The sequence below is a fragment of the Spodoptera frugiperda genome, chromosome 5, assembly GCF_023101765.2.
Source record: "Spodoptera frugiperda isolate SF20-4 chromosome 5, AGI-APGP_CSIRO_Sfru_2.0, whole genome shotgun sequence".
In the NCBI taxonomy this organism is placed as follows: Eukaryota; Metazoa; Arthropoda; class Insecta; order Lepidoptera; family Noctuidae; genus Spodoptera; species Spodoptera frugiperda.
In genome coordinates, this window is record NC_064216.1 from 6,309,319 (window position 1) to 6,324,715 (window position 15,397).

Here is a 15,397-nt window from a genome sequence, read left to right on the forward strand (position 1 = left end):
TAAAAAGTTTGATTATTTATTCATTTATTTATTGCATAATGTACATACATACATAGAGACATCATATACTACTAGTACAGTACATGACTCTGTTAGGGCATAGCATCTGGTAACTAAATAATCATCTAATTTATGTATTTCATATATTCTACTTATTGTTATGAGTAGGGCTGTTATTAAACAAAACTGACAGAACATCAGTACAAGTTTATACAACTTTATTGGTTCACTTTCACGTAGATCTCATCAGTCTGATGGAGTCTTAAAGATGGCAATTCCATATCCTTTCACTACATTTGCATAACGAAACTAATGTGCTGCATCTGACACTTGTGAAGTTGTGACCAGTTCCAACGACTTTTTGTTATATTTTAATATCAGTGAATGGACTGTGGTGATTTACTCGCATTAGAGAATCATATCATTAAAAGCTCTTGGCTAGAATTTCACACAGTGGCGTATTCATTTTCTTTATTTCAGTGTTATGAAAAGAGTCTAAAGAGGTATGTATGTAAGATTCGTAGCAATTGGCGGTACCTACATTGTCTCTGCCTACCTGCCTACCTGAAAAGATAGAGGAAGACCAATAAAAAGATAGAACGATCTTAATAATAAAGAAGAAAGAAAAAGGAGGTTGGACATGATTGTACCGACCCGACATAAGATAAAAGTCAGGATAATTAAAAAGTTGATGATATACAGTCTTACAAGCCCATATCACCCAAATACAGCGAACTATTACCCAATACTGGGCACAATTCCAAACTCCACATTATTACGAAACGGAAAAACCGGATAAAACTCTCGCTTTATCCTAAAACAACAATAATAATTCAAAAGATATTTCAAATAAATATATTTAAAGAATGAACAATATACTATTAGCACAGGAGATTACCTTTTCAAAGATATATTGGTAGATTGCTCTATAGGATCGCAGTTTGTGTCTATCTGCGCATGTTGCCTGGCATTACTAGTAGACCGGTTCCACAGCTTCAGATACAAAAAGTGATAGTCATCGTAGGTCCAAGACCTTAACTTGATCGGTACAGCTTTCTTCAATAACGTTCACATGTGGAACTCAGTAGAGCAATGTCCAGTCTCCTTAGTACGAGTTTGTTTTACGTTTAAAGTAATCTAAACTGTAACGTGTTCGGCGCTCTGATTGGTTGGTTTATTCGAGCCGGCCAATCAGTTCACGCGCTCTCGTTTCAATTATTTTAAATGTAAACTCGTACTACGGGTACAGCTAATTTTTTGCAATAGTTACTAGTTAGCTGTATTTTGCTATTATGTGGTTTTAATGAAATAAGTAGTAGGTAATGTTTGGTTCTTATATTAAGTACATTATGAATGCAAAATTTTGCAACAAATGGAAAATATTTGTTAAATAATATAACGGAAGTTACATAATTTAGAAAATATTTGTATAATATCGAATTTAAATAATAAAATATTGATAATTCCTTCGGTGCCAGCTAATAAATACATATTATATAAAAAATACAATGAAGTTACGATTTACGAATACGTAATTTTCTTCGTGTCTATAAGTATAATATTTAGTAATAGTTATTATTATTATTCAGTATAGTAATAGTTAGAATTGTAGTATTGGCAATAGGTACTTACAATCTCTTTCTAAAAAGTATAATGATTGTCAATTGTATTATTTTATTGTGTATTGTAAATAAATAAATGATGTTCGTCAACACTCTTTCTGTACGTTTAATATAGCTATAATCTATCTATACCTACGTATACAATACACATAATAGCTACCATATATGCAGTAGCTACTACAGACAACATGACTCAAATGATTACCTGCTTGCGGTAATATAGTCATTTACTATGGAAATAGAAACATTACCTAGTGCTTCAAAGGATGTTATGTAAGATGTCTCATTCTTAGTATACCTACAAACGTTTCGAAGATATCTATCGAACTATTGATCTATCAAATGGCTCTCGTCCAAGAGACTGCAGTTTTATTTACAAACATTGATATAAAAATGTACCTAACTGATATGTAAATATCATAATGTTGACTGAGTCATATGAAGAATTAAAGTGTTCCGGATTTGAACTGCAAATTGGGAAATCCTCATCCTAAGTTTTTAAAAGAAAAGCCTTTGGGTCCACTTCTTATCAGTTACATTTTATTGCTTCCTAATATCCATACAAAGGCAAGCCTAATGCTGCCTAGGTAAATGGAGCTAGAAGGAAAACAGCAGCAGAATTGCTGAGAATTCCAAGCCGTAAATCTTAATTATTGTTGATGATTCTTAGATGCATTTAGTAGTTCTTAATTATGCTTAAATAGTTGCTGACGATTATTAGACTAACGAAGCTATCAATAACAACTTAAATCTAGATAAAGTACCAAGACGACATAAAACAGTAACACAATAAATCACATAAAACTCTGTACATTACTAAAAGACCCATTGTCCATTCCTATAATGTTATATTACTTGTATAAACACGCTATTCATTACGAGTATAAGTGACTATCATAGACCAATAACATTAAACATGCCGTAAATATGAATGATGATCCACAATAACTGACAACTCTTTTCTGTACAGACAGACTTCAGACAAAACTCACAATCTTGGCACACGCTTCACAGATCACACACAAAAAATCGGGGCAATGTCAAAACACGAATGTCTATTAAATAAGAGTCTTTAAAATATATATTTTAAGTGCTTTACATTAATTTTCGATGATTCTAAATTATTAATGTGCGACTACACCTGTTATTCTTTGAGTAGGTCGAGGTATACCACATTTAGCACCCTATTTAGGATTCTTTTAACATACCTTTGTAAAAGACACTATACCAGACTTCGCGTCTACTAGGTAGTCAGAACGTTGAAATTGAAACCTTATTATCTCACTGAACAACAACCATTTATATTCTGAACTTCGTACAAATCATTCCCAACTTCCCAATCGTAGAAGGAACGATCTAAAGGATTTTGATTTAATAGCTTCTGTCACATCTTCTTTATCGACCTATTAAGCGACCAGCCAATTTGTCGCCGGCCTAAATCACGCGAGTCGAGAGTCAATCACTATTTGCAGAGTAAACGTAATGGTGAATCCCAGCAATTGATTGTTTTGTGCCAAATCGTTTGTCAACAAGTGCTCGTTGGCCGAACGTGACTGACGATGATATGGGTGCTACACTGCACGTGTTTTCATATAATATCATGAAAGTGTACCTAATTATATGGAGTACCGCAAGATACCCGCATGGAACGCCACTTAATCGTCCACCAACCAACGCATGTCGTTGCGACATCACTTTCTCCCGCAATTTGTCATTGTACCTATCATGACTATGAGCCGTTGTTTGTTTTATGGTTCCTTAAGTAACTGATTCTTGTAATTCACCTGCTGCTGTCTTGTCGCTAACGACGTAAAAGTAGTGTACGAACACGGATTAACTTTCTGATGCAATTATTTTAATTACAAGTTATTCAGAGCCAGCCGACTGCCAAGTGATTTATCTATTAGCGTGCTTCTTTGGAAACGGATTTGAAGATATATGTTGTTGATAGTAAATACAAATTACTGTCACGAGTAAGACACTCTCGAGTTGTATCTTTGACTTTGAAAAGAATATTGATCGGTAAACAATTATCTGGCAATGTCTAGTATGAATCATGCCAAGTAGTAAGACTGTGATTTAGTGATGTAATTAAATTAGGAATGAAATCTCTACAGCTTCCTAAAACAATATATCTATCAACGCAACACTAAAATGGGAGACAGAGCGTTGTTTATACAAAGTGCAAAAAGAATCTCCTAATGAATTGAGACCATCCTCATACATAAACTGTCTGGATTCACATTTCCGTTCCTTGCATTAGCTGGTGCATTACGTGGGCGGTCATCCTCATTGAAGTTAAATATTGTCAGTCTCTACATCATTAACGTATTAAAGGGACGAATGAATGTTATCTAATTCTGTGTCAGTTTATTAAGGGCAGAAAACTACACATTTCATATATGAACTGAAAACATATGTAAACAAAACATACATTGCTGCTGCATTGTTATCGAAACATTCTGTACAACAATGCTGTGCCAATATAATCCAAGAAAACAAATAAATAATGTAAATAAAAATTGCAACTGTACAAACTAATCTATTATGATAATCATAGTGGAAAAATGTTCACATTTTATGCTGATCCCAATATAATGGTAGTGTACGATGACAGAAAAGATACCACTGATATCCAAAGAGCTGATGAAGTCATAGGTCGTTAAATAGAAACAAAGACATTATGCAATGGCATAATTTTCGATGCAATAAAAGAACTCAAGAAAATAACTGGAAAAGCGATTAATGAAATTGATTAAGTCGTAGTCATCAGTGGTGTAACAATAGGACGGTAAGGCTGGCAAGACATTATTACTAGTATTGACCCTGACTGATAGAATAGGTCTGGCGTAAGCACAAAAGAATCCTTATTTAAACAGAACTAGCAAATCCGGCGAACTCCGTTTCGCCACAAATAATTTTCCGTTTTTTATTAATTTTCTTTGCTATAAACCTCACGGAGCCCGAGACCTTTCCAACGAATGCAAAACCGTGGAAATCGGTTCGTACGTTCTGGAGTTATAGCGTCAGGAAGGAAAACCCGACTTATTTTTATATAATAGATGACAATAGGATCTTCTTTTGCTTCACATTTGCAATTATCACTAAAACACGATATACTGATCTGTATCTTAATATGTACAAACTTTTTATTTGTTAGTATCATCAAAAATATTAGATACTTTTTTCCGAACAGGACAATACAAGGATATTTATGGAGAGAAGAATATTTTAACTAACGTACGTATGAGAAATAACTGCAGGAAAGTAATCACCATTGTTCTCCCGAGGATTTGAAGAATGACAGCTGGAGACAAAGACAATAAGTCCTTTAAAATGTTCGGTGTTTAGCTGCAATTCACTACACCCACATTCGTGAATAACAAATGCAATTTCAACAAGATAAAATTAAATGAGAACCTTAAAGGAATTGAAATTAAGTACAAAGATGAAAATTACATCATTGAGATTACAGTTAATGCTTCAACCAAAATGTTTGTTCGCTAGAAGTAGGAATGTAGGTAATCAGATTTATAGAAGCAAAATTAAACAGCGAAGAATTTACTGCACATAAAACGGTTGATAGACGAACCATTCCAACTGAATGCAGCGGCAATAACAAAATCAATCACAGAAAAATTCTTGGGGATTCAGAGCATGTAGAATTTTAAAGTAGGTAATGGATCTATCTATAAGATTGGAGAAATTATGAAGATAAATGGAATCCATTTATCTTCAGGCGGACATTAGGATTTGTAAACATTTTTCACAAGTCACCGACTCAACGTAAATATGGGGTAAGTTTCACAACCTGTCTCAACGTAAACATTTTCATCATTCAAAATTATATTTGCGAAAACAATATTAACCGCCACGCTCTATAACTAAACGACAAAAACCTGAGAACGACTTTGAAATAACATTGTGTGAACTATTTCGATGATAAAAAAATAATTGAAGTTGCAATGAAATAAGTAGAATGAAAATATCGAACGGCAGTTTTCAATGTTAGCGGTAATTAGTTGTTGAATTAATTAAGCAGCTTACCACTGGAACCGATTCTATCCTTCACAGTAAAGGAAGTTCAGAATAAAGAGTTGGCGGTGCAAAAAGTATAATTACCCAGCCATGATCTTAGGCTCGAGAGCTCAGACCACAAACCACGAGAAATCTAAGTTACTGAAATAAGCTGTTACACCGCATGTTTCTGGTTAGAATCAGGTCAAGTCGTGCAGTGCAGCTCAGGTATGCTATGGCCATACGACCTATTCACTTATCCAAACATTTTACTTATTCTACCAAAAATAAATGAAAGTCTAAACGGATCACAATCAGCTGAAAGTCATCGTTGTTCAAAGCGTCATCCGGTAGTTTGACAATCAGGCTGCAAAGAGCATTTCCCGGCTCAATGACAAAAGCAAACAATGCTTACTGACTGATTTGAACGTAAAGGCAATTGCACCTCATTATTATATCAATGGAGAAATCAGCGGTGTGGGCGACACGAGGCAATGGCGAAACACCAGTGCCGGTAAAACTGCAGTGACTCAGTAAACAGCACATTCGAATGCATGGCGTTAAACGTGTACCTTCCAAACGTAAAGTCTAAATCGTAAATCCTTCAGCCATTTGTTTTTAAAAATACAACCATTAACCCGAAGTTAAGTTAGCGATTGGTAAACAATTCTACTCAAATACACTCCGATGCAACTGCCTACTTAAGAACCCGCTGTTTTAAATATCAATATTTGCACATCCTGGAATCTATAGACCTTCGTTTTTGTCTTTCCCAAGTTACGTCGTTTCATTTTAGTGCAAATAAATTACTTCATCTATCGTAACGTTGTTATCTGAGACTAAAATAATTTATTATTTAATCAGTTCTGTGAAGTACTACGTTGCAATCTCAAAACAACTTGCAATTGAGCAAATGATAAACTCATTTTAGTTTCGAGACATTGGAATTCATGTAAACATGAAGAAACAAAACAGTATTATCAGACGTTATTTAAACGTCCCAACTACTTTGTCGAATTTAAGATTTCGTCAACAAAATATCGTTATCAAACAATTATCACATAACGTAAATGCCAAAATATCTATCCACTTAATGTCATTTACCTGTTTCTGTGTCTTGTCCGGCAATATAATAGAGAGCTCGAATGATCTGTTCTTTTTGTCGCGGTTGCCAGATCTCATCAGCTTCGACGAAGAGCGTGTGATGCTTTGCGCCTTCTCCGGTAGCTTCAGCGCTACGATGGACATGCTGCGCGAGAGGCGCCGGCCCAGCTTGCGCGTGCGCAGCGACATGGACCCACTCAGGCCGCGCTTACCGCGCCCTTCGACCGCAGAACTGGGAGTGGTCTCCTCCACACCACCACCCTCCTCACTAGCACCAGCCATTGCACTTATTCAATAACAACACTAATACATTAAATTCAACGTCAACATTCACATCTCCAACACTGTAATGTCACTAAACACAACACCTTACAATCTTCTGTCACTTAGTTTCCAAATGTGTCCATCAACACAATAATCCAGTGTGCACTTCAACTTAAGATCCACATCGTGACTGCCCACCGATATCGGAAATCGGGCAACAGTTCCACTGTAATGCGGATCATATGGTCACAGAGCCGGTTTGGGAGCGAAACGACAACGAATCTTACAATTTGGGACGTCGTAAAACGTAATTCGATAATGGTCCGTAGTAAGTGTGAATGGGTTCAATAGTGCAGTTAGAGTGATTGTTACGTTCAAATAGAGCGCGTTATCGGCGAGCCTGTTGCATGGAGCCGGTGCGCGGCGGCGCAACGTGTGCGCGGGTGTTCGCGGTCGGAGCGACTAAAGCCGACACGGTCGCAGCAGCGCGACCGCGGCAGGAGACAGGCTCGGCGCCCCGCCGCCGCCTGACACCGTCACAACACCTTCTATCAAATTACTTTTCCAATTGCATTTAATTTGACACTGGCACTAAACAAATGTCCTGCCTTATTCATATAGAACAATATTAATTGTCGACATCTAAGGTGACTATGAACCAAAAAATAGGTGCATTAACTACAAATTCAGCTTCAGACAATTTTAACGGGACTTGCTCACTCTGAATATTGTTATCGAACTAATTCAAGTTCTTTGTTATGCGACGCTACGTTTTATTTATATAAGTGAGATAAATATCTAAACTAATGAGTGCCTCATGGCTTGCACGCTCGTTACAGGTCAATAGATCTCAAGGTAATCATGTTTCTGAATAAGAACCATTGTGGTTGGTGTGTAGTCATCCACAAGTTTGCTAAAACTTACTTCGAGAGGTTTAATAGCCGTTATAATATTTCGTTCCTAAGAACCAAGCTGTTTTTGTATTTCAGAGAAACTCAGAGGCTTATCTAGGTCACTAAGAAAACACACTATAATACATCTTCGAGTAAAAAAATACTAAGTATGAATAAATTTAAATATCTAATTCTTAAACATTGATTTACTTACCAACTTAACCAGACGAATGCGTCGATGAAAGTGAAAACGTGCTACTATACATTCTTGTCCCTATAAATTATTAAAAAAAAAAACAAAACCCGTACACCATGCATCTATAGTATACATCCATTTTGCATGTACATATTATTATGACCGACGCAAATAAAACGATTTTTATTTAAAAAAATAAATGAAACAGAAAACATAATTCACTATTTAAATGTGTAACTAAAACCTCTGTACATGATTCATAATGTTTGATCCATAAACAACAAAATAATTAAAAAGAGAAAATTGTTTGTCAACATCAAACATTTACGTCAAATTGGAAGTACCTACCTACTGTACTGTGGGGCGATTAAAATCCAAGAAAATAAAACAAGATTTAAGGAAAATAAATTTAAAAAATGCAGTAAGTAATATAGAGTCAGTATATATAAATGTAAATACTAATAAAGGTGTCTAAAGTAATAAAAAAATATATGTATAAATATAGCAGTCCATCTAGATTTATTTATTTACTACATTGAGTTAAACCAACTATCTCAAAGATTTACTAACAACATTTTTCTAATCGTGTTTTAAGTAAATACTCTCACTTTTAACCAGTTAGGTTAAACCCATTGTATTACAGTCCCAGACACGGGGATTGAATCTGAAATCGAAAGCTAGAAACTTTAGAACAATTTGCTTGAGTTCTAGACCGACAAGGTCGTTACATTTTTCCAAAACCGTAGAAATTTTGAGTAATAATTTTCAATATATAGAATAGAATCAGGCGTTACTTTGCGGAAATCCTTGCTACACTAACAATACAGTAAGATTTTTAGTTTTAATTCCGCTTATACATGTATTTTTTAACATGCGATGTGCAGCACCGCCCTCCCGCCCGCAATTAAATGCTCATGCAGCAGAGGTGCAACATAAAACACACACATAACATGCAATAAACCACTCGACATATGTTTCGCTCCTTCACGGAGCATCCTCAGGAGGTGTTGACTCGGTGGCTCCCACAGCTCGAATTGTTTTCGAGCTGCGGTAATAATTTTCAAGAAAAATCTACAGGCAATAGTTTTATTAAGTATCCCTATAAAACAATCATAACCTCAAGAATACAAACAATAAAGAATATTAAACGATTCGTCGATTGTAGTTGTATTGTTATTGAAACGATCATTTGGCATCACCGCAGATGCATGGCCTTCGAATCATTACTTGTTCATTCGCATTGTACTGATCATTCAGAAAGTATTGTGACAAAAACATGAACATAAAATAAAACTTTACAAAGAAATTTTAACTAACCACACTGTTTTTAAGTTTATTATTTATAGGCCTATAGTTATGGCCCATTCTCAGATTTAATGTTAACAGGAAAGTTTTGTTGAACAATGATTTCAATGATCTAATAAAAGAAGACATAAAATTCTTCTATATGTGCGAATTCTGTTGTTAAATTTGAATCACCTATAAATTAGTGTAAAGGTGGGGCTCCAATGAATGAACAAACCCCCGTTAATTAAACAATACGTATTTTTTAAATGTATATCTCACTAGTTTGTGCATTTCGCTTGGTCCGCGGTTTCTGGGTAAATAAATAACCTATATTATTATGTTCTCAAACATACGAGTACAAGACATACATTCATAGTTACATCCTCACAAACTTTAGGGTTTATTTAAGGGGATTGATTAAATTATTAATGCAACTCACTGACTTAGTTGTTTATGTTGTTGATATGCCTTAATAAAATAAAATAAATAAATGAATAAATTCCTGGTTTTTTTGCAGGAAATCAATTTGGAAGCAAAATGACGACTGGAAGGCTCGCTACACGAAACTGTACTCGGCACACCGCGTGTTCAGCTTAGTGCCACAACAGTTAGTCTCTTTTCAGTATTACAATAATCTTCTTTCATCCGTTTTTCACGTCATCCTTTCAGCACTTTCTCATTGAAACACAAAAATCTGTTGTTCGCCTGAACTAGAACGCAGTTAGCAGTGTCAACAAGTACTTTGCATATTGTTTTCTTTTTATGTACCGTAAGTTTTTATACATAACAACACGTCCGTTATTTTTAAAGAGGTAAAAATGTACCAACCGTCTGAATAATACATAAACGAAATAAAATGATTTAAACTAACGGCGCACAATAAACTACGGATCGGTAGATGTGCCTACGAGCCGTAGAATTTTGACACATTTTGTATGGAGTTTATGTCAAAATTCTACGGCTCGTAAGCAAATTTACCGATCGGTAGTTTATTGGAATGCGCCAGTGCATAAAGTATCTTATACAACTGTATTCGGCTCTAAGATCGATTCTAAAACCAATGCAGGAGTTCACTGTAAAACTTACGACTACCACATTAATGAGCTCCACATATTTCTTCGTGAAACTGATGAAATCATTTAGTTCCTTTCCTTATTTCAATGTAAATCTAAGCCTGCTGTCGCCTGTCTAGAAATCTTCCTAGAAAATCACAGTCACAAACATAAATAGAGAACACGTTTTACATTCAAAATATATGAGTATGTCCACGTATGTAGGTACTAAGTTGCAACGGAGCTCATTACGTGGACATAGGTCTCAAGGCCTGTTAGGAGTCAAGTTGCATTTATTCAACCGCTACTGCTCAGCCGTTGCACACAACCTCCTTTATGTTTATAGTCAGTTTCTGACTCACATTGTGACTCACGTAACCAGTGAAAAAGTCAAGCCAGCTTCCAATTCGTTCATCTCAATCAATACTCTCGCGTTTCGCCGTAAACCGTCTGCGGGCATTTGTTTTGTATACTCTGTTTTTTAAATTTTAACGGTTTTTCCTGCTTATTGTATTATTTTTAGTGGTTGTTTAACGATAAATCGTTTTGTATAAATTGATTAAATACTTTAAAAGCTCTTTACAGTAGATTCGCCATGGTATTTAAGTTAAAATTTAATAAAAAGAAATTGTAAAAAGTCCAGTTTAAGTCGTGTTTCTTTACAAAGAAGTAAAAAAGTGTGTAAATGCGATATCAGCAATTCTATTATATGCTAATTTGCTGAAACTAAAATAATTTTTTTCTAGCGACTGCACGTTTTCATGCAGTGCTGTAGTACCAACTATCATAGACTTGTGACTATCTGGTGGATTATCTACTTATCTAGAGACAATACCTAAGTATAATGTAGATAACATTAGTATTATACTTAGTAGATTACATTATACTTAGGTATTGTCTCTCTCTTAATTTAAGGTCTGAAAAAGATGACCAGTGTCGCATTTCCTTCATGAGCAATGATGCGACTCCATACGCGTCCCTGTTGATGAGGATGCGGGCGACACGTCGCGACACCACGATATACGGCGATGATGTGAGGAGTCCGCCCGATATCACCACCTTGATGTCAGCACAGAGCGATCTCCACGAGAGTTGTGTCAACTATGTGCGGTTAGTACAACCATCGAATGCTTTAAAAGCATCATAATTTCAGCCACAAGATGTTTACTGCTGAACATTGTCAGTAATGTCGCCTAAACACACCGTGGCCCCAGTAGCAGGAGTTGAAACGTGGTGGTTTTAGTAGAGAGGTGACATACGATTTTCTACCCATAAAAGAGATCTCTCCCAAAGACTTCCAGATCGGCCGATTAGAAGCATATTTTCAAGAACTGTTTCAATGTTTTGTGCTGGTATAGCCAACCGAGTTATTCTTTCCTGCATAGTGCATATTAAAAACTCATCTTGGCTGATTGTACCTTATGCTAAGTTAAAAAAACAAGTCAAATCTAACAGTAGGTGTCTGCAATTGTGTGCATAAGGATAACAGTTTTACCGTGTTCTTTTCTTAGTATTTGCAATTTTATCCTCTCTACGTTAAGAAACTCCTAATTTTATTTATTACCTACCTACGTAATGTGTTATGTAGGTACCTATTCTTTCATAAGTACAGTTTTGTCTTAGTCTCCATACAGAGGTACACGACTCAAGAGCATAATACTTTTCTTCCTGATTGTTAATTTTACTAAGCCTAGGATACACTACAAATATCCTGCGACATGTGTCCACCAGCGATGTTGGATCAAGTAGCGCGACGTTGCCGGACTTTAGTCAATACGTCTGGCAACATCAACGTCACTGTGAACATAAGTCGCACATTACCGATACATATCGAGGGACATTTGTACCCTTTTTTTTGAGGGTGGAAAATCATCCAATGACTTCTACCGCCCTGGGCGAGGTGAGAGAGAATGTCAGACTCTTACTGACAAAAACCACCCCGTTCCTTCTCCTGCTTTTTGAGCCGGAACCCCGGTAAACCCGTTAGGTAGTCCGCAGCTCCGGGACATTTATACCCTAGTGTATCATTGACTTTATACATACGTACCTATCTAATATATATTATTTTTGTTTTCCAGAACTGATGACCTGGGCGGGACGGAAACTCAACTCCTAGATATGGTGCGACGCAAGAGTCGCGAGGTCGAAGAGGCTCAAGACAAAACTCTTGATTTGCCACAAGATGATGTTTCTGATGAGTTGGTTAATTGAACAAGCAATTCTTAAATAGTTTTTATTTTAAACTAGCAAAGTGGCGAACAATTGGGGAGGCCTATGTCCAGCAGTGGACTGCTATAGGCTGATGATGATGATGATGATGAAACCCGGCGAAATTCGTTTCGCCATCAATGATGTTACGTTTTCCTGATTTTCTCTTGATTCTTCCTGAATTTTATTTTTACCATGGAAATCGGTTCGTTTGTTTTGGAGTTATAACGTCAGGAAGGAAAACCCGACTTATTTTTGTATTAGGTATGTAGGTATAGATTTTGGTGGTGATTAGCTGCGACTGCAGATTCACTTTTTAAACGATTGTCTCATTTTACCATAAAAAGACACAGGAATCAAGTTTATTAGTATAGTTCATTATTATTTTCCTGTTATTCAAAGTTTAGTAGATAATCAAAAGACTCACACCAACATTGTTATCTCGGAACCCATACATAACGCTAGCTACAGCTACAATGAACACTTAAATTTCCATAGAGCGATGGACGGCAGCAATTAGCCAATTATAATCTGTGCAATATCTACACCTGACGTTTACAATGGCGTAACAAAAACTGAAGACGACAAAGAAACATTAGTAAAAAAGCTCTAGATTTCCCACTTAACTTTCACTCCTCGATTCAATTATGTCTATTAACTACGACAACTTTCTCACAGTTTTCTTTGGCGAATAAGTCACTGTTATGTGTGATAAAGCAAAATGTTCATTATTTGTTCTTTTGGTAAATAAATTTTAGTATGTGAGCAAATTCAAAATTCAAATTCAAATATTTATTTGCCAGAATATGGTACGATAGATTTTCTTTTTGTATACGTAGGTAGGTATTATATTTACTAGACGAGTCAATTTCGATTTCGGAAAACCAATCGTCTTTTTACTGTATTTTTGAGCGTTTAAAATGCCTTAGCAACATCACGCATTTGGATTCAGTTATGTTAGTTAAATTTTTCGACATTGAAGGACGGAAGGTCGAAAAATTTATGCGAGTTCCATACACCAGGCAGAAATTTATAATCCGTACTTATTACTTACTAAAATATTTCGAAAATCAAAACTTTTACTCGTACTTTTGCTTTTAACTTTGCCAAACTGAAAGCCTAATTGCAGACTCCTCATTCAGCAGTCGTAATTGCATCATCATTATCCTTTTCTCCAGCCCATCAAGCGAAGCCTGCGTCCACGGTCTGAGCATGCGAATGACAGAACGAAGTGTCTCTCGATCTCGTATGTCAAGAATATCTACCAAACGCGATATGGATATACCTTCCATTTTAGCCTTCGAAACTCCCATTGTACCTGCCCCGGTGAGTATCATTTGCAAATTCGTTTCTGAAGTTAAATAATGTCTTATTGATTTCTTTGTCAGTTTGTTAATAATCCTATTCACTGACAAAATATAATGAAAAAAAAGATTTGATAGTTTGTTTGAATTGAACAGGCTCTGTAACTACAGGGTAGTTTTGAAAAAGTATTCCAAAATTAAGCAGCTCAGTTTTTAAACAAGTTATAGTTTTTTATCCTGAAATTCCAAAACAATCGGGATGATTTATATTCCAAGTGGGCGAAACCGCAAACGGAAAGCTAGATAAAGTTAAACTTCTGTTTCTTCACAGGCACCCCTAGTAATTCCTGGATTCCAAAAAGTCACTCCTACCCAAAACGAGGACTTACCTCGCTGGTCGATACGTCGATCAATTTGTCCGGTTTGCTCACAGAAGTGGAGAGATAAATCATCCATTAATAATGTGAAGTCCTCTGGTTAGTACTTTGTTATTATTTGTTTGGTTTTGGTCTTATTAAAACCGTACGCAGTCGTTACCACCATGAAGCAAGACCACAGAAATCTTTTAGATGAAGATGAATGTTTCGACTTTTATTTTGTGTTGATTGCTAGAAAACAAAGTTTTATAAAGACTTAAATTATTTCCAGGATTAAAAAGAAACTCTTCAGCTGAGTTTCCATCAGTGATAGCGCCGGCTCGATTGAGAGCGTCCATCACTATGGCTTAGTAAGTGAAAAACCTATAAACCATGAAATTAAATGAACCTTCTAAGACAAGTTCTTTAAATCTAATGTATTGCATGCCTATTACTTCTCAGTGTCCCTCGCCCTGTAGTGGCTGCCGTGGATGAGAGTGCAGGAGGTAGCAGAGCAATGCGGAACACAAGCGCTGCCTGGCAGTTAACGCGAGCTCGTCGCTTCCGAGTTCCTAGACCACAAACGCCATCCCCAGAAGCCATAGCACCACCAAGTTCCACCGCTCCGATGGCACGTAAAGACTTGGACAGTCGAGTGAACAAGTTTCTAAAAGATGAAGGAATGGCAAAATTTTTAGCTACTTAATGAGGTTATTTGTTTTACTAAAGGCGCTAGTATAGCTCAAAGTCTATTGACGAATAGAATACCTGTTTAAAATTACTAACATCAAGTCATTAGTCCGTCGACTTGTCACAGCTACACTGATTGGACTAATAGGACTTTAAGCTTTACTAGCGCCATCATGAATGTGCATGCAAATCGATAACTCTCATGCCAAAAATATTTTTGTACATGTAAGTATGATTTCATTGCGCTTGGACGGATGGTTTTGAATAAAATATTGATATTGACTCAAAAACCTCTATCATTTCTACATTATGAATCCTTTTTTCGTTAAGTTACATAGACCATTGACATATCAAAAATTCTCGAATATTTACGTTCAAAAACGGGCCTTTTTTCAACGTCCTTG

The 15,397-nt window shown here is 36.0% G+C and overlaps 2 protein-coding genes across 2 annotated transcripts in view; one reads left to right on the plus strand and one right to left on the minus strand.

Annotated features, from left to right (window-relative positions):
• LOC118271900 (uncharacterized) overlaps positions 1-7,481 on the minus strand; it is a 141,911-nt gene extending 134,430 nt beyond the window's left edge. Inside the window, 1 exon segment of the mRNA XM_035588161.2 lies at positions 6,744-7,481. Within this exon segment, the coding sequence (XP_035444054.2) occupies positions 6,744-7,025 (282 nt within the window). The 5' untranslated portion in view covers positions 7,026-7,481.
• A 2,414-nt stretch (positions 7,482-9,895) lies between these two features.
• On the plus strand, positions 9,896-15,283 carry LOC118271891 (uncharacterized). Its single transcript, XM_050693700.1, has 7 exons — positions 9,896-9,990; positions 11,351-11,545; positions 12,514-12,633; positions 13,822-13,969; positions 14,279-14,423; positions 14,596-14,674; positions 14,766-15,283. Exons 2-7 carry the CDS (start codon positions 11,385-11,387, stop codon positions 15,007-15,009), a joined length of 897 nt encoding a protein of 298 aa, XP_050549657.1. The 5' UTR covers positions 9,896-9,990; positions 11,351-11,384; the 3' UTR covers positions 15,010-15,283.
• Positions 15,284-15,397: the final 114 nt, after the last annotated feature.

Excerpts from the sequence above, each read along its gene's own strand:
- LOC118271891 (XM_050693700.1), top strand. The coding sequence starts at position 11,385 with ATGAGCAATGATGCGACTCCATACGCGTCCCTGTTGATGAGGATGCGG. Across the intron at positions 12,634-13,821 it reads CAAGATGATGTTTCTGATGA|CCCATCAAGCGAAGCCTGCG; the intron begins GTTGGTTAATTG and ends CCTTTTCTCCAG. Across the intron at positions 14,675-14,765 it reads GCGTCCATCACTATGGCTTA|TGTCCCTCGCCCTGTAGTGG; the intron begins GTAAGTGAAAAA and ends ATTACTTCTCAG.